At 35.6% G+C, this 27,846-nt stretch overlaps 1 protein-coding gene across 28 annotated transcripts in view; it reads right to left on the bottom strand.

The window, feature by feature from the left end:
• NRXN1 (neurexin 1) overlaps positions 1–27,846 on the bottom strand; it is a 736,316-nt gene that overhangs the window by 424,911 nt on the left and 283,559 nt on the right. For all 28 annotated transcript variants that reach the window (XM_066993543.1, XM_048078446.2, XM_048078445.2 and 25 more), the window contains one exon: positions 3,658–4,096. In XM_066993543.1, the coding sequence (XP_066849644.1) occupies positions 3,658–4,096 (439 nt within the window). The remainder of the gene's footprint in view (positions 1–3,657; positions 4,097–27,846) is intronic.

Here is a 27,846-nt window from a genome sequence, read left to right as displayed (position 1 = left end):
AAAATACTTGAAAGGTTATCCTTGAATATGGCAAAGTCTATCAAAATTTTAAATAATACTCAAACATCAGAAAACACTTACTAGCCTAACTCTACTCTGTCACAGAAAACAATGAGAGCAAAGACCTTTGCAACTGTTTCATGTTTTGTTTTTGTTTTTTCCTTTTACTGTAGAGTTAGCAGTACTGTTAACAACAGAAAAAAAAATCCCTTAGGTATGAGTTAATGAGCCTCTTCAATCATATTCATTATCTCAGCAATTTATTTTTTCATAAGTCTGGTATAAGGAACCAAAACATATTTCTAAATCATGTCTCACCAGTTCTGATCAGTTAAAAATGAGGATTCTAAGTACAGCTGCTACAGCTATTCTGATCTCTATGCTTACCTCATCTGGCCTATTTAGTTGTTCTTTGTGGACCCAAAACACTTGCTCTTGCTCATTAAAAAATGTTGAAAAAATCTAAGAAAAGAGTAAGGTATTCTGGGTACCCTTTACACATTATGTGCTAAAGCATAATGTAGTAGTTGTCATGAGGACTGTGACCACAGCATACTGCAAACAGTCAAGTCACAGCTTTGAAGGCACTGTCCTTCACAGGAATTCAGAATAGCCACGAATGCTGGAAGAGAAACCAGCTCACAGGACAGGAGGCAGCACTTGGTACCAGGTTGTGTCCTGTGATGTATACTTAGCCAAAAGGACATGGTGCTGGACAAGGTGTGTTCCCTGTCCTCTCTTGCATACCTAGCAAAACAGATGGACTTGCTTAATACTGGGAAGTAGGGGCTCAGGAGCTGCTGCTCACTGAAAATCAGCTTGTCATGTAAGGAAGCACTCAGAGAAAGTGTTACAGGCAGCATGGTGGGATTTTAGGGTGATAAACTTGTAGAAGATAGGAGGTTAAGATCTCCAACAGCAAATGAAATTGAAAGGCACCACCCCTTCCTCTTCCTTGTATCTCCCAAAATCTCAGGGCATCAGCAGAATTACTACTGAATAGTGCCTGGATGAGTACAAATAAAAAATGTGGTCTAAATAAATTTCATTCCTTACATTCCCTCTGCCCCAGCCCCCAACAAGGCCAGGACAAAGTCTGTACTTTAGAGTAGATACTCCCTGCGACTAAGAGTCCAGAAGAGAGCAAAGAATGAAAAATAAATTGAGTACTTGCTGATCCAGCTAATGCTAAAGTCAAGGAAATCAGCAAAGCTCCTTGAGAAATGTCACAGCTTTCGATTATCTGAGGGAGCCACTCTGCATTGGATTGAAGGGTAGGAATAAAAGGCTGCAAAACATATGGGGGGGGAGGGGGGAAGGAAAGGAGAGGGAGATTATTTGAGCTATTTATTCATCAACAGGAGAATCTCTTCATTTATATTTGAAAGGTTGGAAGTATTTTATCAGTAGCAACAAGAAAGCTTAGGAAAAGCCAAGTTTTTTTTATACAAGGTATATTCATTTATTTATACAAAAATTCAGATGATGAGCAACTGAAAAGTGATCGAATTCCTATGATTTCCCATATATTTGGTTTGGGCTAAAGAAAAGAAATGAAAAAGCTTCCTGGAATAGTAAGATGGGTTTTATTATTAATGGAAGAAAACGTATCAGACCAACATGCATAAGTCATGAAGAAATAATTTAAACATAACATCAGTATTTCCTGTTTCAATTTGAAAAAAATTGCAACATATACTTCATTTTATATTTTAATCATTAGGCATTCATTTTATTTGGTTAAATCTGATGGTTTAAGATACTACTCAGTCAGTATTTTCATCAAGAAAAACAACATTGCCACTGTTATGAGTAGTTGTCACACTGTAAACTATTACTGTATGTATTAAAATCACACAAATTTTTTTGACGTCTGGTTCAGATTTCAGATAAAAATTCAGAACACCAATTCATATGCCCACATATCTATTTGCTATTTCTGGTAATAGTTTAATGTGTCAGTGCAAACAGGTGATATGGTGCTCTGCAAGAGTAACACAGTATATAAAGTTCAGCTGTTAATAGAATTATTTGTTCTTTTATGAAGATATTTGACTATTTATAATTCTACTTAGAAATAATATGCAATCCTTATCTTTAGGTGAACATTACTACCTAAAATTAGTACACATTCTTGCTGAAGTCCAACAACAGTTCTAAAGGTTTAAATAAAATACAACATAAACTCTCTTAATGGCAGTCATGAGCTGCAGTTTTTTTGTGAAGCAAAAGTGCAGGACATATCTTCAAATGTAAACAATTGTTAAGCATTTATTTATTTTCTTCATAGTTGTGTTCACTTTGAGTGTAAGAATAAACTTTGCTTTCAGTAGAATCCAATTGGCAGATTATTACAGGATTTATGCCTCATGAATCACTGAAACAGCATTTAAGAAGGACTTCTGAAATGAAGATTGTAGTGTAAATAATATCACCACTGGAAGTTCAATCACAATTGAGGTTTTTGAGACTTTTTTTTTTTTAACTGAAGAAAAGCAAATACTTAACTGACCTATTGATATTGTAATCAAACATACTGTTTGAATTCTAAGCTGCAAAACTCAGGAATCAAATCATTATTTTTCACAATCTTAGGGCAGATGAATCAATTGAATTTGATCTGACTTTCACCATGGATTTGACTGAAATCTTCAGTTTAGACCTGCACTTACATTTGCTCAATCTGAAATCTGATTTGTGTATATTTAGAAACTAAGTCATAAAACAATGACGGGGTGAAAAGTTTCAGAAAACAGTATAAATACAAGTCACGGAAAAGGAGTCAGCAGAAGGAAGGAAGTGGGGGAAAAACATGAAAGCCAGAAGAAGGGGGAAAAGTTTGCTTTCTCAACATGCAATTTCAGAATGTATATAAACTTCAGATTGGATATTAATTAGAAAATTCTTTGACAAACTAAATGACAGGCTCTGTACATCATTCCCTCCAGCACCCTGCTAAATTCTGGCATGAACTACAGGAAAGATACCACAGAATTGGTCTGTCCTCCGATTAATAGATATTGATGAAGTCAACTTATATATACTCAAGATCAGATGCAGCTGCAACACAAGAACAGTTTTACTAGTTAAATGCATTACATGCTATGACAGATTTTAGTAGCATCAGGAACAGGTTAGAAATTTATTTTATTTATACCATTTTCAGAGAGATCGTTCATCAACTGCTGTAAAATACGAATCATATTGACACAATTTCCATTTCTGCTGACGTGTTGTTAGCCACGCATTAGCATATCATTTAATTATGCTGAGGTCTGCTGACATGATTGCAAGGTCTGTGTTGTTTCTGTGGACAGACTACTCCCAGTGCTGGAGATTACTTACAGTTATTTTTCTTTTCCTTTATTTTTGTTCTTGAAATTTGCCACTTCAGCTATTTGATGTAAGTAAGCACAGAGGGAGATTACTGTTTGTTTTTGAAGTACACAACATACTTACTTGCAAGATTGAGTACCTGATTACCCAATAAATGTTAACATAAGATATTTTACTCTGAAAGTCGTTGTATTCTGGTATCTGACAGTAATGACTATTTTTCAGATGATGTGCAACTAATGGTGTTAATATCATATATACCCAATATTCTGTCAGATACAACATGAAAAAACATAGTTAATATTAAAACAGAAAACTTACCTGACCGTCCATCCCTTTGAAAGTCCACATGGTACCATTCACCATCATTCACCTTCTTCTGCAAGGCTTTTATTTTTATAGTACCTGAGCCCATGTCTAACAGCAGGTAGAGGTGACCATCAAGCATCTCAATGGCAAAAAAGTCAACCTTCACCATCTGTGGGTGTTTGGCATCTTTTTGGTGCCTTGGTTTTCCATGACTGAAAAGAATCAAACCATTTGGCTCAGTTGTACGGAAGTCAAATGATATTGAGCCTGTTTTCTTGGCATTCCACTTTGGCAAAGAGATGAAAGACTCTGGCGTTTCAAATGTGATTGGATCTAAGGTTGCAACATTCTCACATTTAAAGGCTACAACCCCATGAATCTTCATTTTAGGATCTCCTTGCTTGGCAAGTCGAGATAATTCCAACCTGACATCATTATTTTTATATACAACCTGCAAGCAAAGTAGAAACGTTACTAAGGGGACTTGAATTCTTTTACGAAACAAATATAATCCAAAAAGAGCAGATTATTTAAAGAAGAAGAATAATGGCATATGAATATTATAATTTACACATACAAAAAATAATAACTATAATTTATTGACTAATGATTTAATAATAGTTTTCATTAAACTGAACAAAGTTGTTCTAAAAATATCCTTAGAGTTAATTCAAACAGTCTGAAAGAATCGGTACATAATTCCTACTATCAATTGCAAATTAGCTTGTGTGGCCTTCATTGCTTAAAAGCTTTCTTTGCACAGTCATCCTACTACATTAGAGAAGGATTAGATTTCTTGTTCGTCTAACCCTTTGTCACTGTCTCAACTCTTCTGTTCATGTACAGAAAATGCACCAAGGTCAGATACTTTATAATTTAACATCTTTTCAGTTTGTCCTTGGGGCTGAGGAATAGTAGTATCCATGTTATTCATGAAGCCATAAAACAGAGACAATAGTATCATACAGATCAAAACAGACAAAAACCAGAACAATCTTTGTGCCAGTTCAATTGGACAAAAGATAAAACCACTTACATACTTTTCCTGACTGAAGAGTTTTATGATAAAAATGAAAGACAATATTAGTTTTAAATGCAATTGATCTCCACAACAAATGCTCTTGATTCAAATCACATATTTACTCTGTCCAGAGAAAGCTGACATGATATAATTGTTTCCCGGGGTTCTAGTCTTTATTAGTGTATTTTGAAATCGCCACTATTTCTGTGTTGTCAAGGATAAAAGGACTCCTTAAATGAAGGTCTTCAATAGCAAAAGTGTGCAAAAGTATTTTGTCATTATTTTTATTTGTTCAATAAATGATTTATGCTAAAATACCATTCAAGGGATGAATATGACACTAACATACATAAGCTGAAAATTTCTTCCATGTTTCTGTTTTCTGTTATGCCTTAATTAGCATGCAGTTTGGAGCAAGAGCAACAGCTCAGCAGATCAGAGCAGTCTGTGCTGAGAATTCTTCATCTACAGACCATATACCAGTCAAGACTGGATCACATCTGACCTCTCATCCAGTGTTTCAACTATACAATGTAGTCTGATGCTGACTGAAGGTCATTGGCTTAGACCTTATGTCCCTATTAGAGAGTGTTTGATGAATACTTAGGATAGAATGTTTGGATTCATTTCCTCTGAAACCTAGTCTGAACACAGATGAAACCCACAGAGCAAATGAAGCAGAAGTCATATAGTAAGGACAAGAGACAGGGGATGCATGGCAGAACTGTGCTAATGTTAGAAACGACCTAAGGTGGCATACCCCACAAGGAACAGTTGTTACTGAAAAATTCTCTTTGAAGATAATATAGTACTAAAAATGAGATTGATCATCATTAATTTTTTTTACTTTAAGAATTGATTTTTTTCAAATGTCAACCCAGCAAATTTCTACGTAAACCAATGCAGAATTAGAAATGTGTCCTAAAACACATTTGACCACTTTCTATGGCAAGAAAGTGGTGGGATTTTGCATAGCTTCCACTTCTTCCAAATGAGTTGCAAGGGGCAACCTAGAATAGACTGAAAAACATTAAAATGAGGCTGAAGGATATAGTAAAAAGAAGGAATAAATGGGCTTTTATTAGAACTAAATCATTGTGTTCACATTGAAAGTAATTAAGGCAATTAAGAACACAAGGAGAAAATGTTCTCTAATTGACAACCAAACAAAGGTAGGTACCAAGATAATACAAATAAACATAAAAAGAGAATTGCTTGTTTATGGACATAAATTCAAATTGTTTGATATTACTGAAAGCTGTTTGACTGCATAATAAAACTAGTAGTTAATATCTGTGTCAGAAAAGCTGAGCTGAAGAGAGAACTAAGCTTTACTTTATGTCTAAAATAGCTCTATAGGCTTTGAAATCACTTGCCAACTCAGAAACAATAATTTTGAACATAGTTTAAGGATCTGATGAATTAAGTGCAGACAGGAATACCGGAAATATTTTTTTTCAAGAACAGGTCACCAGATCTATAGGTATTTTAATACACATCTTACGGAGGAAAAATTGCTAGAGCACTTCAGTAAGAGGCCAATATTGGGAGTTTTATACTACCAACAGTAAAACATTCTTGGCATCCCAAAATATTGTATCATACAATTGCTTCCTTCCATATATGTCTCTTCCAATATGCAAGAACTGAAATTTATCTCAATTAAAATTTTTGTAGCTGCTGAAATGTGTATGATTACATCTTATTACATTCCTTGTGTGCAAACAGAATAAAGTCTAAATCTATATTTTAGTATGTTTATTTTCTTTTTAGGTCTTAGGATGTTTATGTTATTTTTGTCTCACAAATAGACAATTTGAAACTGAATTCTCATAGATAAGCAGTATTAAAACAGAAATATGAACCATAACTGAAAACTATAACTGAAAAGAACTGAACTGTTGACTGAATGCAGCTGGCATTTGGAAACCTGATTCCTGGTTTACTCCTCTCCCCACCTTCCTGTCCATGCAGGATGTACTCACTCTTCAGTGAAGCACGGCAAAAAGGAAAAAAAAAAAAAGAAAAAAAAAAAAAAAAGAAAGAAAAAGCAGTATGTTCACAAAAAGGAGTAGTCATTAAATGTGGAGAAAAGAACAGTAAAGAATAATTATGAGGCTAGTATCTGCTTTATAACTCATGCAGGTATATGCTTCAGGACTGATAGCCTCTAGGGTACAAGTAAATTCAATTTGTAAATTCTTATTTTATCACTCCTCATTTCTTATTTTCAAGGGATTTATTTATTTGTTTTCCTTCAGGGTACATAAGGATAAACATGTTTCTGATATTATCCATTGCTAACTCCACACAAGATAACCTTCACATTTTTTAATTTTAACTCAGTATATTCTCCCTCAAATAGATATAAGGATCCACAATTAATCAAGTGAAGGTAATTCACTTGGATAGAAAGGAGAAATATCTTTGAGTCACATTCACCTTCACTCCTGCACAACCTACCACTCAGTATCTTTGCAGTCTCTATGAGCTTTACTAGCATCTACAGGGCTGGCCCTAGTAAATAGCTTGCTTGCTCTCATGCTCTCTCTCATTCCCAAGCAAAACCAATATAATTTTCCTGTGCATGAAACTGCAGGCCCTGAGGGAATTGTATTGTGCTATTAAGAGCACCTCAAATTTGCCTTTCATTCACTGTATTCATTCCTCTAAATATTAAGTAAGAGTGAAGACACCAGTCTTTAAAATATATAATAACCTAATTCCTGGAAACTGCAAAAGGTCACCTAAACTCCCAAGATAAAAAAAGCAGTTAGTGATTCCCCTTGTTACTTGCAACATAAAAATCCAAAGTAAGGGATAAAATTCTTTTCCAGGAGAGAAAAGGCATACCTATATATAGCAATTTACATCAAGATATGCTATATATAGGTATGCCTATATAGGCCTATTTGCTACCATCTAGGCCAACCACCTGCCAGGTGGTGGCCATATGATAGTGCTGAGTTTGAACAAATAAATCCAGCTAAGAGACAGCAAATAGTAACTTAAGTTCAGCATTCTCCTTAACGTGGCTTTTTGTCATCTTGGCACACAAGCAGAACTAATTTATGTTTCCCAAAGGTATATCATGTAAATAATTTATTGAGAGCCAGGACCCTCATAGGCAATGGACTCTACAGAAAAAAAAGAACTCACTACATATCTTGCCAGTGGTCATGGTGCCTTCAATAACAACAAAAATCTAGTATAGCGCCAATAATAATATATTGATAAGTTGGTAACCTATAAATGTATGAAGGACTTTGAGAAAAGGTGAAGGAGAAAACAAGGAATGTACTTTTGGTATTAGAGATGTATACTAAACACACAACAGGTCGACTATCAGATTAAAACAGCTCATATAATAAAAACACTAGTATGAACAAAACCTTAACGGTTCTTTCTACTTTCCTAACCATATTGCATGAAGTTTAAAACCAGGAAAAAAATACAAAAGCATTCAACACCATTTTCAATTCAATGTCCAGCCCTTTCCACATGAAAGATTTCTTTTGTATTCCATACTTCAAATATTATCAGTGAAGAAATAAATACTATCTGTAAAATAAATATTTCAGAAGACTGACCACTGTGTTAGCAACAAGCTTCCAATCACTGTGATTAAATGCCTTTAAATTACAATGAAACACTTTTTTTTTCCCCCCAAATTACTTTATTATGACAACAAAACAGTATCCCTAAGGAGCTAATCACATTGTCTAACATGTAGCAACTAGCTTTCCTCTAGAATCAAAGATAAAACAGGAGTTCAGAGCACCTACATTTGGATCTTGCTCTGAAGAGCCTATTTACCTAAGTGGGAGGTGAGGAAAAATAATTTTCTAAATGCGATTTGAATGAATCCAGGCTCTGTTTAAAAGAAAAAATAAAATGCAATATAGATGTATTTATGTTACCATAAAGCAATACTTTCATATTTTCATGAAACCTGTATCACTGGGTTCATTACTGCAACTTCAGTGCTAACAATGGAAATTAATTCTCTAAAATGGAGATCTGTACAATCCAAAATGGCTCAGGTAGGTGCTGCTAACCTACAATTTTATGCTGCACACTGTAGTCAGTAGGAGATAACTTACTGATGTCAGAAACTGTAGCAATGGGATTACAGTAAGTGAAGCCTGAGGCAATTTTATTAGCTTGTTTTAGCAGTCACTAGAATCTCAATACTCATTGAGAGCTACCTTGTGCATACAGTGTTATATTCTTCAGAATTCCAAATGCAAAACTGACTGTTGAGAGTTGTCATGTATTTTTCTGGAATTCAATAAATGGTTTTGAACTAATCCATGAATATCAAGTCTCAGAGGAGACTTGCCATTTTGTTAATATGCCTGAAATAACTTCCAAGCTCCAAAATAATTATGTTAAGCAATACAATAAACTACAGATTATTTATGGAAAAAAAGGAGCCCCAGTTCAAAGTTTTGCAATGGGTTGCATTTCTGAACATAATATGAATGAAATCAGCTATTCAACCTATAGGTTTAAGCAACTTTATAAACAGGCTTTGTTTTCTGAAATAGAAAAAAGATTAGCAGATAGAATGAAAGCTACGAGGAAATAATTCATTTATCCTCAGATGAAATGTTTTTTCTTTTTCTGAGGTGGATACGTATGTATGATGGTGGTGGTAGGGGTGGGGCATTTAGAAAGGGGTTCACTCAGATCACCTAAACAAAAAGAAGTGTCTATGGAGTCCTAGTTAAATGGAAGGTAAGTCTCAGGACAACAGGATAGGATTACACAGTCTAGAAATACTTGGAGGAAAAGATAGCATGTGCATTTTGCTATGTTATTTTAGTTAACTAGTATGGTCTGGGAAGCTGCTCTGCAAGTTTCAGCTCAAAGTATTGATTTAATGGGAAGGGAAGGGAAGGGAAGGGAAGGGAAGGGAAGGGAAGGGAAGGGAAGGGAAGGGAAGGGAAGGGAAGGGAAGGGAAGGGAAGGGAAGGGAAGGGAAGGGAAGGGAAGGGAAGGGAAGGGAAGGGAAGGGAAGGGAAGGGAAGGGAAGGGAAGGGAAGGGAAGGGAAGGGAAGGGAAGGGAAGGGAAGGGAAGGGAAGGGAAGGGAAGGGAAGGGAAGGGAAGGGAAGGGAAGGGAAGGGAAGGGAAGGGAAGGGAAGGGAAGGGAAGGGAAGGGAAGGGAAGGGAAGGGAAGGGAAGGGAAGGGAAGGGAAGGGAAGGGAAGGGAAGGGAAGGGAAGGGAAGGGAAGGGAAGGGAAGGGAAGGGAAGGGAAGGGAAGGGAAGGGAAGGGAAGGGAAGGGAAGGGAAGGGAAGGGGATAGGCTGCTCTCAGTGAGTTTTTCTCCCAGTCTGTACTCCTGTCTGGGATTGCCCTGACCCAGGTGCAGCACCTTGCGCTTGGACTTGCTCAACCTCATTAGGTTCACATGGGCCCAATTCTCGAGGTTGTCCAGGTCCCTTTGGATGGCATCCCTTCCCTTTCCTTGTATCAACTGCTCCACTCAGCCTAGTGTCATCTGCAATCTTGCTGAGCGTGCAGTCTATCCCACTGTCTATGTCATTGATAAAGATATCAATAATGCTTGCTATTGGATGCCAGGGATTTGGGTTTAACCTGGATATGAATGCTTCACAGAGAACTTCTCTTTGGTTCCCTGTACAATGGATACATCATTTCCTCACAGGCTAGAAACTAGAAACTTGCTTGAAGTTTGCATCATCGGCATTGGCTTCAGTGGAACCTCATCTGAAGTCAGTCATATCTATCTACACATACATTTCTGATAACAAATATCCTCCTCATTTTCTGTTTAAGGAAGATGGGTACCACTATGACAAAAGAGTATGATATTCTGACTTTCTAGCACGCAACTACAGACTACAGAACACATTAACAATTCAAAAAGGAAAATAAACTGTCTTGTCAGAAAAAGTAGATTCGAGATTCAACTTGAACAATACATGTCTCAAGGTAAACTTAAGAGTGTATTATGCTATACCATGATAATACACTCAGCTAGTGCTTTAATAACACTTTGAATGGCTAACTAGAGATAATAATTTTGTGATGTTTATTGTTTCTGTAACTAAGCAACATGAACATCTTCTGCACTCATCTTCCTTAATATTACAGGATATATTGCAGAACAGACACTTTTAAAACTTCTGTTCACACAAAACAGATATACTTAATGCACACAACAAATAAATGTTCTATTTGAATTGCTTATTACCATATCCTTGCAAATTCTAGGCAGGCAATTGGGTACCAAAAAAAGAATGGATATAAACCAGCATAATTATACAGAATTCTGCTATGAAATGAATAGGACTACTGTAAAGCGTCACTGTCCTACCAAACGATGTTAGAAGAACGTAAGGAATCAAACAACAAATAGCTCAAAATTTGGTACAGGGAAGATATCTTAATTATTATAGGACTATAAAACAGTGGTAATGGGTAGATACACTTTTAAAAAGTAATCCTGTATTAATGGAAATGGAGTAAAAGTAGTAAGGCGTAATGAGTTTTACAGGGCACTGTTTTGAGAAACTTTTTATTTGCTTTGCTTTAAATTCACTGTGTGGCACTGGGAAAACCACCTCTGTTTCATGCATCGGTCACTTGTTTGCATAATTAATACAATGGTAAGAGCTGACTTTGCAGCTCTACTGGGCTCTTCTGCTGGAGTTTCAAATACTGACATCAGAACTGCTTGCTTTTCTTTCCTGCTTTGACTGCCTGAATAGAGACATCTGAAAAGCATGCCAGAGAAAGCTTTATATGGTGCTTTCATGGAGAGAGAGGTTATTGGCATATTGTTTAACATCTTATATTAGCAGAAATTTGAAAATCAACAACCTTAATAATGGGATTGTTGTTATGTTTTCCACCCTGCTGTGGACACAAGACATTTGAAGATCTTTTTTTCCCTCTTCAATAAACTATTTTGTTATTCTCTTTAAGTCCTGCTGTCAGCTGCCAGACTGCTAAATATTTCTGGCTGTGGTTGCTGTGTTTTCTGTTTTTATGAACCGGGTTCAAGTTTTCTGTCCGCTCCTCCCACCCTCCTCTTTTATTTTAATTGCCCATGGCAAAGACTCATAGAAATTTCTTGGCAACATCTAAATTGCAGAATTTAGGAAAAAGTTGGTTCCACAGAAGTTCTATCAGCTCACAAGCTGGAATAGAGCTTTTACCAAGAAATAAGTCAAACTAAAACTAACAGAAACAAAAATCACCAAAAGAAAAAAAAATATATTATTTGATGCGAAAGCAGCTTCACATTAAAACATTACATAAAGTGAAAGGAAGAAAACAAATGATATACTACTTCCAGTGACTGTTTGGGAAATGGAAGCACTACAGGACACTCAGTTGTGCTGGCTTTCTGTTTTTTCCTCCCCTTTCCTTCACATTGCATCTGGAATTACCAAAGACTAATTTTATATAAGACAAAAACATTATATTTTTTTATCTTTCCCCATGTGGTGGTTTCACCCTGATACACAGCTAAGCTCCACCATGCTGCCCTCTCACTCATCTTTCTCAAAAGAGGAGGGGAAGAAAACATGATGAAAAATGGCTCATGGGTTGGGAGCAGTTTAATTAAAGGAGAATTAAAAAAAAAAAAAACTGCAGAAGCTAAAGGAGAAAACAATTATCTCTACTTCCCATCAGCAAGAACTGCTCAGCCACTTCTCAGAAAGCAGGGCCTCACTATGCATAACAGTTGCTCAGGAAAACCAACACTTTCATGAGAGTCCTCCCAAACAGCACAAGGGGACAGAGAATGGATGTTATGGTCAGTCCATAACACTTTGTCTCTGCTGCTGCTGCTTCTTTGCTCTCTGCCCCTGCTCCACATGGGGTCCTTCTGTCCTGCCGTCCTTCCCGAACTGATCCTGTGTGGGCTTCCCACAGGCAGCAGCTCTTCAAGAACTGCTCCCACATGGCTCCATACCACGGGGTCCATCCGTCAGGAGCAAACTGCTCCAGCACAGGTCCCACACGGGCAGCAGCTCGTGCATGGACCCTTTGCTCCTGCATGGGCTCCTCTCCACGGGATGCAGCTCCAGCCCGGGGCCTGCTCCTGCGGGGGCTCTCCATGGGCCGCAGCCTCCCCCAGGCCACATCCACCTGCTCCACCGGGGGCTCCTCCACGGGCTGCAGCGTGGAGATCTGCTCCGTGTGGGACCCATGGGCTGCAGGGGGACAGCCTGCTCCACCAGGGGCCTCCCCACAGGCTGCAGGGGAACTTGTGCTGCGTGCCTGGAGCACCTCCTGCCCTCCTTGTGCACTGATCTAGGTGGTTGTAGGGTTGTTTCTCTCACAGTTTCTCACTCCTCTCTCCCAGCTGGTGTTGCGCAGCAGTTTTTCCTTTCCTTAAACAAGCTTTCACAGAGGCATAACTGGCATAACAGAGGCACATTGTCTCAGCTTCAGACAGCAGTCGGTCCCTTTTGTAGCTGGCTGGAATTAGCTCTTAGCTGACATGGGTCAGCTTCTGGACTCCTCACAGAGGCCACCCTTGCAGCCTGTCCGTCTCTTGCCCCACCCCCTCTCCCCCCAAAAAACAAAACAAAACAAAACAAAACAAAACAAAAAAAACAACACACAAAAGCTTCCCACATAAGCCCAATACATCCCATTAATTATTCCTATTCAAGATCAAACTCGAGAACTCTCAAGGGACTGCAAGAAAGAGGTACTGTAAAGCAAAACATAGCGATTGCCATCATAGGGTTCAAGTCTTGCTTCTTTAGCTTAATATTCTTTAAATACTAGAGTTTTCCAATGTTTACCACCTAAAGTTTTAAATTCAAAGTCATAAATAAAAGAAACAAACTATGGGAAAAGGCAACAAGAATGTAAACCTAAAATATTCACGCTAACATCTTGACTCGAGTGCATCTGAAAGCAATGTGGCAGAGCTATTGAAAAATAGAACTACCTTTAATTAAGGTAGGACTCCACGAGGAAAACAAAAATTGATTTTTTTTTTCCTTTTTTTTTTTTTTTTTTTCCAAAAAAAGAACCAAAGAATGAGCTTCAAATTGAAGATAAAAGCCAAAACAGACCCTACACAGAATCTAAATTTGGGAGGTCAGTGATCTTAAGATATACAGAGACAAAAACATGCTGAGAAAAAAATCAATAACCAATACATGTAACCTACATGTCTTCAAGTATCTAAACATTTTTTTTTCATATTAAACATTTTACAACATACATACAAGCAACTATGGTCTGCAATTAAATGCATAACATCAATTCTGCATATCCTTTGGTGAAATTAAGGGGGTTTTGCTCCATTTCTCCCTAACTTTCCTTCCTTCAGCCTCTCCCATCAGTACATTAATAGCTGCCAACTGATGTCCCTTAAATTTATTACTTCTCCGTAATAATAAATTACTGACTGTCTTTTTCTTCCCCTTCTCTCTCACTTGCATGTTTACTCTTGCATCTAGCTGAATAGCTAGCTCTTGGCTGTGTCTTTTTCTGGCTGCTTTCTGTTTTGGACTTATCTGCTCCGTTTCCTGACTCCTTGTTTGAAAGAACCTTCTGTTCCACTGCTGAGCAAATAGCGCTCTAATCCTACACTGAATTGCCTTGACTATTGTATGAACTCACAGCTAGCCTCCATGTAGATAGTGTCCTTCCTTTTCTGCTTTGTTAGCTGGCTGTCTATTCAGTAAAGTTGGCTACTGGTTGACCAGCTGTAGAAACTTTCCTTGTCTCATTCTGGTAGCTAGCACAGTACCTAGCTAGGTAAGCAACTCTCTGATTTCTGCTTGTGATGCTGATACATAAACAGTTTATACAGTTGTTGGCTAAAATCTGCCCTGCCATGACAGCTATAAAGTCTTAAAATAAATTTCCCAGCCATACCAATAACTTAAGTCTTCTTTTCATGTCCACATTCCTGGAATATTACCAGGAAAACTGCTCCCTACTTTCAACTGCCTGTTCTAACGAATCCTTATAATTTTATCTTTATTTTACTCTTTTCAATACTATAGTTTCTGTAAAACTCTTCACATTGGCATTTCCAAGCATGCTGCCTTCTCAAATTCTAAAAAATTAGAAGCTAAATTTTGTGTAGTAGTTCAGCAGAGAAGTAGGACGAAAACTGGGACTCTTCCACCTCATATACTGATCTGTGTGTATGACTAAAAGCAATTTGATTCATGTGATATTTCTAAGGCATCTCTTCTATCTTTAAGGCACCTTTAAGTTATCACTTACCTGTGGGACATTTTATATTAATTTTACTGAGGTTAAAGCAGTCCTATCTCTCCCCCTGGAGGGAGACTCTATCAGGGAATGTAGTTATAGGACAAAGAGTAATGGCTTTAAACTGAATGAGGTTAGATTTAGGTTAGATATAAAGAAGAAATTCTTTGCTACAAGGGTGGTGAGGCATTGGAACAGGTTGCCCAGGGAAGCTGTGGATGCCCTATCCCTGGATGTGTTCAAGGCCAGGTTGGATGGGATTGAGCAACCTGGTCTGGTGGAAGGTGTCCCTGCCCATGGCAGGGGGGTTGGAACTAGATGATCTTTAAGGTCCCTTCCAAATCAAACCATTCTATGATTATATGATTCTACACAAATAAGCTTACTGAACCAATCCCATCATCATTATTATAGTAAGGAACAGGAATATACATACTTGCTTTTCAAGATTTGGTATACCACTGTAGTGAGAATGAACCTGAGAATGCATACTTAAGTATGGTGATTCTGACAGATAGACTCCAAGCCCGAGGCTTTGGTGTCAGCTTAACGCTAAAGAAATGTCAGATAATAAAATTCCCATTTGGATCTGTGCTGAGTCCTCATCCTCAAGCAAAATCAATTCTTTTGACAGATAATCAGTAAAAACATATAATACTACATGAAACTTTGTGTAAAAACATTCAACAAGAGCAGCTTGCCAAATAAAATTAACTACCAACAAGTACCTTCAAAAAAGGTATGAGTGATTATTGATATCTAATATATATGCAAACTTTTACCAGTATACTGTTCTGAAAATATTATAGGCTTCCTAAAATATTTTTGCTTACAGAAGTGTGTCTGTCACAACAAACACACCTCACAGCATTATTTGTACAATACTTATAAAGATCATTAATTCTTAGTAAAGGGTAGACAGTGCAATTAAACACTTCTCACTTCCACATGTCATTGCATACACAAATTGAATGTTTTACCAATGATCTGATGTTTATTTTCACCTTTAAATCCTTTTTTTCCCCATCTCAAATAAACTATTCAACTTGAAGCTGCCATTTATATCAAGCTCATTTTGAAAGATCACATCAGAAGAGTGGGAGGAAAATTCATCTTTTCCTCAGGAAAAAAAGATAATTTTCTCACTATTTTCTCTAAAATATTATATTTGGCCTACAATGCAGGATATGCATTGAATTAAGCATAAAAGAATATACATGAAGCATAAAGAAAGATTTTTGACAGCCAAATCTATACTATTAACTATTGTTTGTGTTCATCTCATTACAACTGCATTCAAAAAATTTAATACAAGGCTAGTCAAAGAGTTGCACTATGCACTTTCTTTGGAAAAGTCTACCAAGATTATGTTCAAGATTGTGCTATCCATAGTGGGGTCTCAGTTCCACTGAAGCCACTACTTACTGGTTAAAGACTGATCAAAAAGCTTGACATATCAGGTCTGTTTCAGAATTAAGTATCAAGCTGTTAATCATGACTAATAAAAACTTTAAAATGAATTGAGAATAGTCTCAAAAACATATTTTAGCATAGACTAAAAAGCAAATTTGGAGAAAACATGCAGTGAGCAGACAGTTTTAAAACTGTGGAAAATCATCTGTGTAAGGTATTAGCCTTAACATATACCAATAAACACTAACCAGGCATCTAAATCTTACCATATTCACCATGTGATCTTGCCAGAAAAAGTAAGCGCACAACCTGTATGTTTGAACCCAAGGCATAATCCAGTCTTTTGTCTGGAACTGCTTTGGTTTTCTAACAGGTAGTTCATGAAGATGAAAGTTACCAAGAGGCTAACACTGCTTTTGGAAACTCTTATATTAATAATTAGCTCCTGTAAAACCTGAACTATATAAACCTGTTTATATTCAGTTCTTTTGCATAAAGGGTTCTGTCTGTGTTGTCAGGTGCCCATCCACTACAGATAAATAGGGGAAAGGGCTGTTTAGAAGTATGAACAAACACCCCTGACATTTCCTGGGAGCTTCACCTTAAAAGCAAAAGGAGAATTTTCAGAACATGCACTCCTTTTTCTGCGCCACTTTGTTTTTCAGAAGCTTACAAGGCTTTTACCTGCACATACAAGTGACAGATTTAGTCCTCATGCAAAAAACAGTGATAATGTTCCAGGCATAACATGTATGTACAAACACCTGGACAAGACTTTGACCCAACCTTCAAGTATTCTTTCAAAAATATGGCCCTTTAACTAAGATCCAGTCAGATTTATAAAATAAAACCTTGAATGAAAATATGCACACAACACAATGCTTCCCCCCCCCCCCTTTTTTTTTTTGGTCCATGTTTTCAAATTTAACTATTAAAAAACTGTAATAAAAGCTATTCCCTTTCCTTAAAATGAATTGTTTCAGTTTGGATTAAAAGAAAATTCTCCCTCAAACACAGTGCAAGGATATTTCAAAACAGATTACTACAACTCAAGACAATGATTGTTCTACTTTGAAAATTTGAAAATGCTTTCTTTACTTTACGAAGACTGTTTTGATACAAAGAACATGGCTGACCTTAGAAAAAGTGAAAGAAACAACCAGTTACATGTTGAAGGATATTTTTGACATTCCTCCATCTCTGAGCTCTCAGCACGGTCCCCTAGCTGACTACTGCAAAATGCTTTCAAAAGACAAGCTTGGAAACTAAAATCCTTAGCCAGCCCTGATATTAATAGTCATTGACTCAACAGATACACTCTTTTTATTGCATGATTTTTTTTCTGTAAGTCAAGCTATTTCTAAATCTGTCTCATGGGAATGATGAACTTGACAACTTTTATGCTTCTTAACAGCTCCCTCTAAGCTTATAAGAAAAGAGAACGTGGCAAACTGATTAACATGACTTATTTAGCCATGGAATATCTGTTCTTAACATTTACTTAGCTTAAGTTTGCTATTTTTTTCACCCCTGAATAAGGGATTGCAAAACACTTACTTTTATTGAGTTTATCAGCTGGCATTGTGGATTATAATCATAGGTTGCTATCACCAAACCAGGACCAATTTACAAAACATCATAGAAATATTAAATCTGATGGGTTTGTTTATTTTGTTTCTCAGGGAAAAAAAGAAATGTGTTCCTACTAATTTTTCTTATTTTTATTTAGATATAAAAAAATAGATTGTAATAAGAAATAATATATATATATATTTAATAAAACTGATCAGAAGTTTTCTTACCTATTTCAGCACATCAGGTTTTCACATCTTGAAACTGATAAAAATGGGACCCCCAAACAGCAGATAAAACAGAAGTATTTCTACAACTTTTTATGGTGTAAGCTCTCTCAATCATTTTGCTTGCATGTACACAGATGGCCCAAAATACATAAGCTTTTACCAAAGTAAGTTACCCTGTTTAATTTTCTTTTTTTTTTCCAACACTAGATACCTGAGCTTTCCACTTAAGTAAAATAATAATAATAAATGATAAAAATAATAAACATGTACAAGCTATCATGGTTATAATTAATAGTTATCTGAGTTGATATCAACATAAGCATTCTTGAGAAATAACTAGAGCATCAAGTACCTGAAAAAACAATTATGACCTTTGCAATGAATGCCCCTTTGAGCATTCTAGAATACTAAGGTATTCATATAACTGACTTAGGAGAAATATTTTTAACTTCCATTTGATATTTGCTGAATGTTTTAAGTGTATAGAGACTACTTTAAATGAAAATCTGGGGAAAATATAAGTTTAACTTTCAACCAAATATGTAAAAATAATTGTAAAAAGCCAAAGAATACCTGTATTTTTAATTTGACAATTAGATGGCACTGAGATTGGCTCAGTAAGGACATACAGAATTTTATACTTCTACAAATTTTCTATTCATTAAACAAGATATTTTGAAGCGTATGTATTAAATGAAAAGAAATAGTAGTTTTCTGTCTCATTATGCCTTTCAAGTTGTCCAGTCAAGATTTGGAAAGCATTCAGCATGTGATAGCAAAGCGGCATCCTATGTTTTCAACAGCTCTTAAGCATAAGAAATTGTCTGGCTGAAATCACTCTTTGAAAGAGAACAAATTGACTTTTTCTTATACAACTGTATTAATTTAATAGCACAAACACTGTATTTTAAGTAACTGCATATTATAATTCTTGTTTAAAAACCTGACTAAATTAAAGGAGAATTAAGGAATTTGATTTCCTAAATAACAATTCTGTTTCAAGCTTATCTCCTTATTAGAGTCCAATATTAGAATATACAAGTTTCTGAAAGAAATACAATGAGAACTATTTGTTTGTTTCTTTTTCTGTTATTTTTGGAGGGGGGGAGAACCCTTCAAATTCCAACTGTTGCTGTTTTTATTTTTTAACAAAACAAAATAAAAAACTAATAATTACATGCATGTGTGTGTGTGTGTGTGGACATTCAACTTTAACTTCTGCCTTTTAAAATACAATCCAGCAAGCAACAACAGATGTTACATTCATCCTAAAATATTAATCAGAAAAAATCCATTTACTTTTGCTATTAGAATGCTGAGAAAGAAAGAAATGGCAAGTGGTGGAACAAGTCATTTATGGCAACAATCATAATTAAAATCTGTTTTCTACTCAACAAATGAAAAAAGAAGATTCCATCTGCTTTTAATAGATTCAGCTGGTCTGGATCACGTTAGATCCAGAAAAAGGTAGGAAAGGACAACGCCTCTAACTGTCAAGTGGCACATGCATACAAACACACAAGTAATTTTTCTGCTCTGTGAGATATTCCCTGTCTTGAAAGGTTTTGTCTTGTCTTGTTTATGTTTTTTGATTGTTTGTTTTTAGTAATAAACAATAAATTCAGAGCAAAGGATTCACTTAATGACTTTTTTTTTTTTTTTTCAGGGACAAAGTATACATCAGTTTAAAATTTTTCAAAGAAATTGCCCAAATGGCTATACAAACAAAATTTAAACTACCAATATGGAAACATGCTGTAAAGTCTGATCGCTTCATACCTTATACATGAACAAGAACATCCTTCAAACAAACAACTTTGTATGAACTTAAACTCAGGGTTAACAAACATTAATATTCAGTGCCATTTTGGAGCAGTGAAAGGTTTCTGATCAATTTGGTGAGATCTGTTGTGAAGAGTCTCAACAGAGAAGCACAGAACAGAACAGCTAACTCCTGAGTTAATAGAAAGAGAAGTATACTACTACCAACAGTAAATTAGTATATCTTGAAAACAAATGGTGTAGGGACCTCAGCATTGACATATAACCATTCATACTGGCCAATTTTACTACTCATTTTTGGAATTTGATGATGCATTACAATATGTTCTCACATATCTTTCTATTGTTGTAATGCATTAGTGTAACACATCACCAAATAGATATTGCTAATACAACATAAAACTAGATAATATGGAAGAGATGCCAGAGCATAGTCCAATCTTGGCTAAAGTAGTGGAGTAAATATATACAAACGTAAATACACATGAAAGTTGCTCTCAAACAAGGTTTGCAGCCATATAATGTCCAATTTGAGAATTTCTATTCCATGATTCTGAAGAAACAAATTCAACATCTTCTTCCCATTTTCTGGCTGCTTTTGTCTGCTTATTGGCTGTCCCTGGAAATCCTATGTGTGTTTTTTTAATTTACCTAATCTCATACAGAGCAAAATATCTTTTTTTTTTTTTCTTTTTCCCCCAAATAGAATGATTGGTGAAATATAGAAAAGGATTTTCTTATCAAACATTGTCTTGGAGCAGATTTCCTCTATCTTGCATATTTCCATTTTAATCCTGATGTCGCTGAGTACTGATGAATATTTATTTCAAATCCATCTATAGATATATGAATATTTATGAACACAGCAGTGGCTGACCTGCAACTTGTTTCATCTAAGAAATGTTTGCACACTGGACACAAGATGAGAAGGGAGGAAGACTGGAATTTGTTTTTTTTATCCATAAGAACTGCCTGAAGGCAAAAGAATGTATTGGTCCTTATGGTCTTCATTACATATATACATAATCAATAACTCAGTATATGTTGCTTCCAGCCTCCAGAGCAGGAGATGAACATTAAAAGCTTATGGATGCTGAGGACATTCAGTATGAAATGGACGTATTTCTTGTTAGTATTTCAAAGAGTAAACATTCAGAAAATCCTATGGTTAGGAGAGGAATTAGTTCCTGAAAAACCCCAGAACCCCCTTCTATTAGTTCCAGCCTGTGTCTATGCAAAGCATACACAAGCCCTCAAAGAAATGCTGTTAGCATTTGGGAGAGAAAATGCTTTTTCTGAAGGTCAGCTCCCTGAAATAAATATTTTCTTAAAACCCCTTGTGTTCATATTCGTTGGATCATTATAAATTGTAGCTTTTATAAATTGTATGATTTCAAGTCAATATTAGTATCAGGACTACTTAGGAATCTTAGAACATAGAAAGAAGCATATGTGGAATAAAGGATGAAATTCAGGTTCCAGTAAAATCAGTGGGTCTGTAAGCTTCCAGTTTTTCCTTCCTGAATACTCCCCTTGCCACAACACAAACATCCTACACCTTTCATACTCCCCTATTTACACCTTTTCTTTTAAGCAGTCTATTTCACAAAACGTTTTAGTGAATAATGTATACAAAACACTGTTATGGGATATTGATTTACTAAATTTGTGATGAACTCATTAGTATTCACTGAGTAGGGAATGTGGGAAATGTTACAGAACTTCCTTCAATAAGCAAAAATCTGTAACACATCTCTAAATGATTCACCAAAATGATTTGCAGCAAATCTATTAAGTCCTCTAGCACACCTCTCCAAGAAAAGTGGGTTTCCCCACAGAATAACTTCTGCTTCTTTATGCAACCTGCTGTGAAGTATCAGTGAAGACTGAGATGGGGCTTTTACCAGTACCTTTGGGAGAGTGTTCCACTACATAATCTATTCTCACTGTCAATCATTTTTTCCTAATGTTCAGCCGATCTAAATTTTCACTTTAGTGATCCCATTGCACTACTCCCCTTGTGCTTCTGTACTTTAGTATTTACACTCTTCAAATATGTATAGTTATTGTTAAGGAAAAAAAGCAGTCATTTTTTCCTTCAGCATATCAGTTTCTCTGTGTTTGAATGCTGTCAGTCTCCCTTGGACTGCTGTATTTCTTTGCACATTCCAAATAACTGTCAGAGAAATTAGTATTTGTTGTTGCTGGAAAAAATACCCTATACAGAAAACACCTTCCTCTCCTGGCTCCCCCACATTTTCTCATGAACTTCCTTTCCCTCTCGCAAAACTCCCACCCTTAGTCTGCTGTTACATTATCAAAAAGGCTTTAGGAAAAAAAAAAAAAAAAAAAAAGAAAAACAAAGTTTTAGAGTTTCCGATAAAGGAAAGGAAAGGAAACAAATTACCAGCCAGATACTTTACTGAAAAAAAGAAACAGACAAACAAGCAAAACCAACCCCCATATATAACGATTTTGGATACCTTCTCCTAACCATAAACTATGTATTAAGAAAACACATTGCATATTGAGAATACCTTTGAGGTCAGCTATGCTTTGGTCAGCTATGATAAGGATCTTTCCATTATTATTTCAAATGCTTTAGAACAGAAGCTTAAAAAGGAAAATAATTTTTCCATCTCCCCTTTCTTCATTATTGCCTTCATCTTCATTAGAGACCGAAACTCAGAATACCAAATCCTTCACCTTTCACACTTCAGAGATCATTACATTGATATTGGATTGACACACTTACTTCCAAATGCCAATTTAAATACCTTTATGATAAGCACCATTTTCAACTCTCCTAGACTTTCTCCAATATGCTCTTGTTTAGTTTTATCTTGTGTCTGCATTCAGCGCATTCTTATCTACCTCATTCAGGTTACCTTTTCTTTATATAAACTTCTGAATCACTTGGTAATCAATCTTCTAACAATTGATGGGGAGACTACACATTTGCATGTCTCCCCCATTCATCACTGTCAAGTTTGGTTTCCTTTTTCAAGAGCTTATACCCACAGTCTGTTGAAGAAGAGACTGATAATACTTGACCCTTGATATAACTTTGAGGTTGAGCTTCCCCATTAAAGCTGCTTTAAATATTAACCTTTCATTTAATGTCCCTTCAGGGTGACTGATGTATTCCAAAGGTTTCTATATTTGTAATCTAAACTACCCGTAAAAACTGCAGAGGAGCACACTGCTCTTCATCATTCTAGGACAGTAAACTGATGTTACTTCTGCAGTGGATTTTAACATTAGTTTTTCACTATTCATTACTCACTGTAGTTATTTTGTAGTCATCTTGAAAAGTCATAGCTTTAAATCTGTCAGTATGGATGTTGAGAGGACTATAGAACACGACGTATAAGGAGTGGCTGAGAATACTTGATTTGTTTGAGTATCTACAGTAGGGATATTATTTCTTCTCTGCCACTTGAAACATGCCAAATGTTAGTCTACTTTGTTCGGATTTCTTCACTGGAATTTTTTTTTCAGTGGTTTCGTAGTACAGTAAATATTTTTAAATGTAATGCTAACCTATTTTCTTGTTCAATTTCTATCTGCCTTATATAAATTATGTTACTCTCATCTATACTAATGTCTTTTAAAATAGTTATCTCATTAGGTTCATCTGAACCTGCTAACAGAGTCCACATATACTTTCACAGAAAACTTGCATATCCTTTCTGGGTATTTTCTGTACTTACAGTAAAGGTGCTTCATGGCTCTGAACGCTTTCAGGATACCTCCATATTCTCACTTTTACTTTGAAAGTGAATGTGTATGTCAAGCCATCTGAATTAAATAATGTTTCCTTTACTCTATTCTTAGTTACCTTAAATGTCACTTAACAATCCACATAGGTTTTGAATTCAGGAAGCAAATAATAAATACTCAAACATGTAGTCACTGATTCAAGGTACTTGTTTTTTCTTGTTCAATTGTTTTAGAGTATAGAGGAAAGTTATTAAGGGCAGAACAAAGCTGGAGACCTGAGATTGAAGTAAAATGATCTTTAAGGTCCCTTCCATCACAACCCATTCTATGATAAAAAAAGCATCCTTATGATTCTGCTCTGTAAAACACATACCTTACTGATATATTTATTTTCTCTACATACAGCTCCTACAATCTTACCTGTATGCACATAAAGCAATAACTAACAATTGATAGAAGTTAAGAGATGGGTACTAGGTTCCTGCTTCAGCTACAAAATTTCTGTGTCATCAAATTAACAAGTTTTCAAATATATACAGAGCTATAGTCTTCACCTTTGTAACAGAGAGAGTAATATCTTTAACCTTGTAGGACTGTTATGAAGATTTATAGACTGGAGAATCAAATGTTCTGATTTTAGGAGAGAGTATTATTATAATAAACTTATTTAGATGTTTTCATATTGATAATATAAATTAATACTTATTTGAACATCTTGAAAGGTCTCAGAGTACTATAGGAACAATAAATATGCCATTCAACATAGTTTGACCATAGCCAGTCCAAAGCTGACACAATCTGACTCCTGAAAATGAGCAGCAGAAATACACGAGTCGTATGGGGTTCTTTTTGCTTTAGTTTGAGCTTTTTTGATGTGTAAGTCTATAGATTTTCCACAGTAAAGTCTTGATATAACACCTTTTAAGGTCAGTGGGAGTCAGTATCAATTACATGAACAGACTATGAATCAAGTTTAATTAGATGGAGATTTGTATATTGATTGATCTAGGAGATGCAGGAAAAAATACTGAGATGTAACAGCTAAATTTTGAATGTGCATACTTAAAAGCCGGTAGTTAAAATAGTGTATCATACACCTAAATATTCTCCTTAATTTTATTAGTGTTTACCATGTCACTCTTCCATACACACATAGATGTATTCTGGATGGAAATTTGAACCCTGTAAGTTAAAAGAATCCTGAATAGTCTAGGAACCTCAAAAAACAAACAAACAAACGAACAACACTTTGAGGGTGTACTGTCAGCTTAACAATATGTTTGGTAATACAATTTACACACAATATTAATCTAAAGCTAGAAAAAAATAGGGAGAATTAAGAAGACTCAAAAGGTCAGAGAAAGTATAACGAATAATGTTAGCTGAATAAGTTGTCATCTACAACAAACACCTGCATTCTTCTGCCTTCAATCTACTGCTTCACAAGACCTATGGTTTCAGCCATCAGAGAATTTCATAGTATTTTGCAACCTGGAATGAGATGCTGTATGTATCACCAGAAAATGAGTCACAGAAAATCAAGTGTTATAGAGCTTCAGGTCATGAAACAAAAAAGGATGCATCCAGCACTCTGCAAAGGCACACACAGCCTTCATAGAGTGCCTTGCAAACCAACCTAGAAGTTACATGTGGAACTTTTAAGAAAAAGAACAGCATCCAGATACGCAGAATCCCAATGCTTCACAACCATAATGCCTCATGACCTAAACATAAGGATCTCATTTACATGCTACAAAAGAGACAATGTTCTACTTAGTAATTGAGATGCTCTTTGAGTGTGTTGTGATGAAGGCATCTTTGATCCTTTACTGCTGAGATCAACGGGAGCTTTTCCATTTTTGAGTGGTAAACAGGGTCAAGGCCAATAAAAACCAAGTAAAGCATTACAGAAATAATGTAAGTATAACTGATTCTAATGTAAGGTAGAAGTATAATATAAGTCAAGTTTTAACTCCTATGGATAACAATGAATAATTCCTAGGCATATAATCATAGAGGCTCTACCTGTGCTCCCCAAAGCTAGAAATCTACCAGCTAGCAATCCAAATTTCTTGCAAAGGATTCAGTCTTGCTAATACTAGATTCTCATACTTGTACAATAAGTCAACCGGTGTAAACATGCAAACTTTCCAACTTCTTAAAAAATACAATAGGAGAAGCCCTCTTTTTTAAAAACCTAAGGTCCTTTTACTCACACTTCCTGGAAACAAGTTCTTTGTGGTTCCTGTACATGACTCAACATTGACACAATGAAGGTGAACAATGTTGAAAACTACTTGATGACATACACCAGGCTGTACAAAGGTTTGCATGCTGAAGACCAAATGGATATGCTACTTCCTTGAGAAAAACAATTTTCATTGCATTGGTGAGGACAAACTATACCCAGTAGTCTCCTTCACATTAAGGGACCAAACAAACACACACACAGAAACCTGACCATGACACTTTCATTCCATAGTATTACGCTCTGGGGGGAAGCATTGGGAAAGGAACTAAAATGAGGCAAGCTACTTTCCCATCGGTAGCAAAATCTAGATTTATGTGTACTCACTTTTTCACTACATTAAATACATCTGTGGAATTACAAACACGATAATCATAAAAGTTCTATTGATACTGTTTTTTTCATGTGTTGAAAAAGCAATCACAAGCAATTACAACAGATGGCTAGAGAGAGGAAATAAAAAAGCAATTAACAAACATAGTCGGAATAATTTCATTCCAATAAACTGATGCAGTGAAAAGTGAATGACTGATTTTTAGGGAATATCTACCCAGTCTCGAGATTTCTCTCTTTTTCGCCTACTTGCAATGATGAATATTAATATCTCTATCCACTGCAGCTACAAAGCACAAAGTTACAAATACACATACAGTGTATACACATAAAACACACAGTGATGAATCAGTATTTTTCTAATATTATTTTTTGAATATAGCAGCTTGCAGACCTGGGACCAGCAAATAAACTGCATCAAAGCCTCAATTCCTACTCGAGCATAAGACAAGTTTTTTGAGGAGACTCACTCCTTTAACAAAGCAGCTACCACAATTGGTCATACTGTACGGTATCAATACAAACTCTAAGATGTTTTATAGGGCTGTACATTCCAGACTTGCACGTGAAGCATCTTATATTTAAATAAAATTAGTGGTACCATTATACATGTTGTTAATAATCATAAATACCGAGTAGTATTTAGCAGTGTTTGTACAAAGAACACAGTGTTTGTATAGAACTAATCCTATCATCATGATCTAAAAATCAATAGTCATGTTAAAAGTCAGGTAGTCTGGTGTTCATATCAAATTGGTATCAGACTCAACTGTGAATTTGTATTATTCATTTCAATTATAATTACGTATACCCCCTAATTTCTATGATAGTAATATAACTTAAACGTCTACAATTATTTTTTTTTTAAAGTAAAATTAAATTCAATTATGTTAAATAAAACATTAAAAATAGCAGGGTCATGTTTATTTTTTTTATATGTATGGAGCTGTTAAAAACAACCATTTTAAAGCTGACCAACACCTTCTACTCAGACATATATTTATGCTCTTTTTTGATAAGCAGTTGCATTTTTGCCTCTTGCAATAAGCTTTATAAATTCATCAGGGAAAGGCCTGAAAATAGATTATTCCTTTGTCTTTGGTCCATGACATCCCATGTCTAGCCAGTTACGAAGTATTAATAACTTCAAATTTGGCAGACTACTAAACTAGACATGAAATAATATTTTATGACTGTCACACATAAATTTAAGGCCGTTCACAGATTCAATTTACAGGAGAAATAATGGTAAATTTGGCAGTTCTTTACCTCCAAAGTCTGCCTTCTCATCCAGAATAAAGCTTATGTGTCATAGGAAGAGTTTATTATGTGCCAAATACTAGATGTTATGTTTGGCATACAAGATATTTAAGGGCTTAATCCCTTCTACTCACTTGTATATCAAATGTACATTAAATGGATATATAACAGCACAGATATTTCTTATCTGTAAGGAAACTTGAGTGTATTCTAGGAAATATGAATGAAGTCTGCCTATGAGAATATAACATCAATTATAACCTGTATAAAATTTAACATCAGTAATTAATTACCATTGTTCTTTGCATACATATCTAAGCAGGGCCATAAGTCATCAGATGAAAGTGTCACTGACAAAAACACCACTGTTATGTGAAAGAACTGCCACACTTT

The sequence above is a fragment of the Anser cygnoides genome, chromosome 3 (genome assembly GCF_040182565.1).
Source record: "Anser cygnoides isolate HZ-2024a breed goose chromosome 3, Taihu_goose_T2T_genome, whole genome shotgun sequence".
Lineage (NCBI taxonomy): Eukaryota > Metazoa > Chordata > Aves > Anseriformes > Anatidae > Anser > Anser cygnoides.
This window is presented reverse-complemented; position numbering and strand designations above follow the sequence as displayed.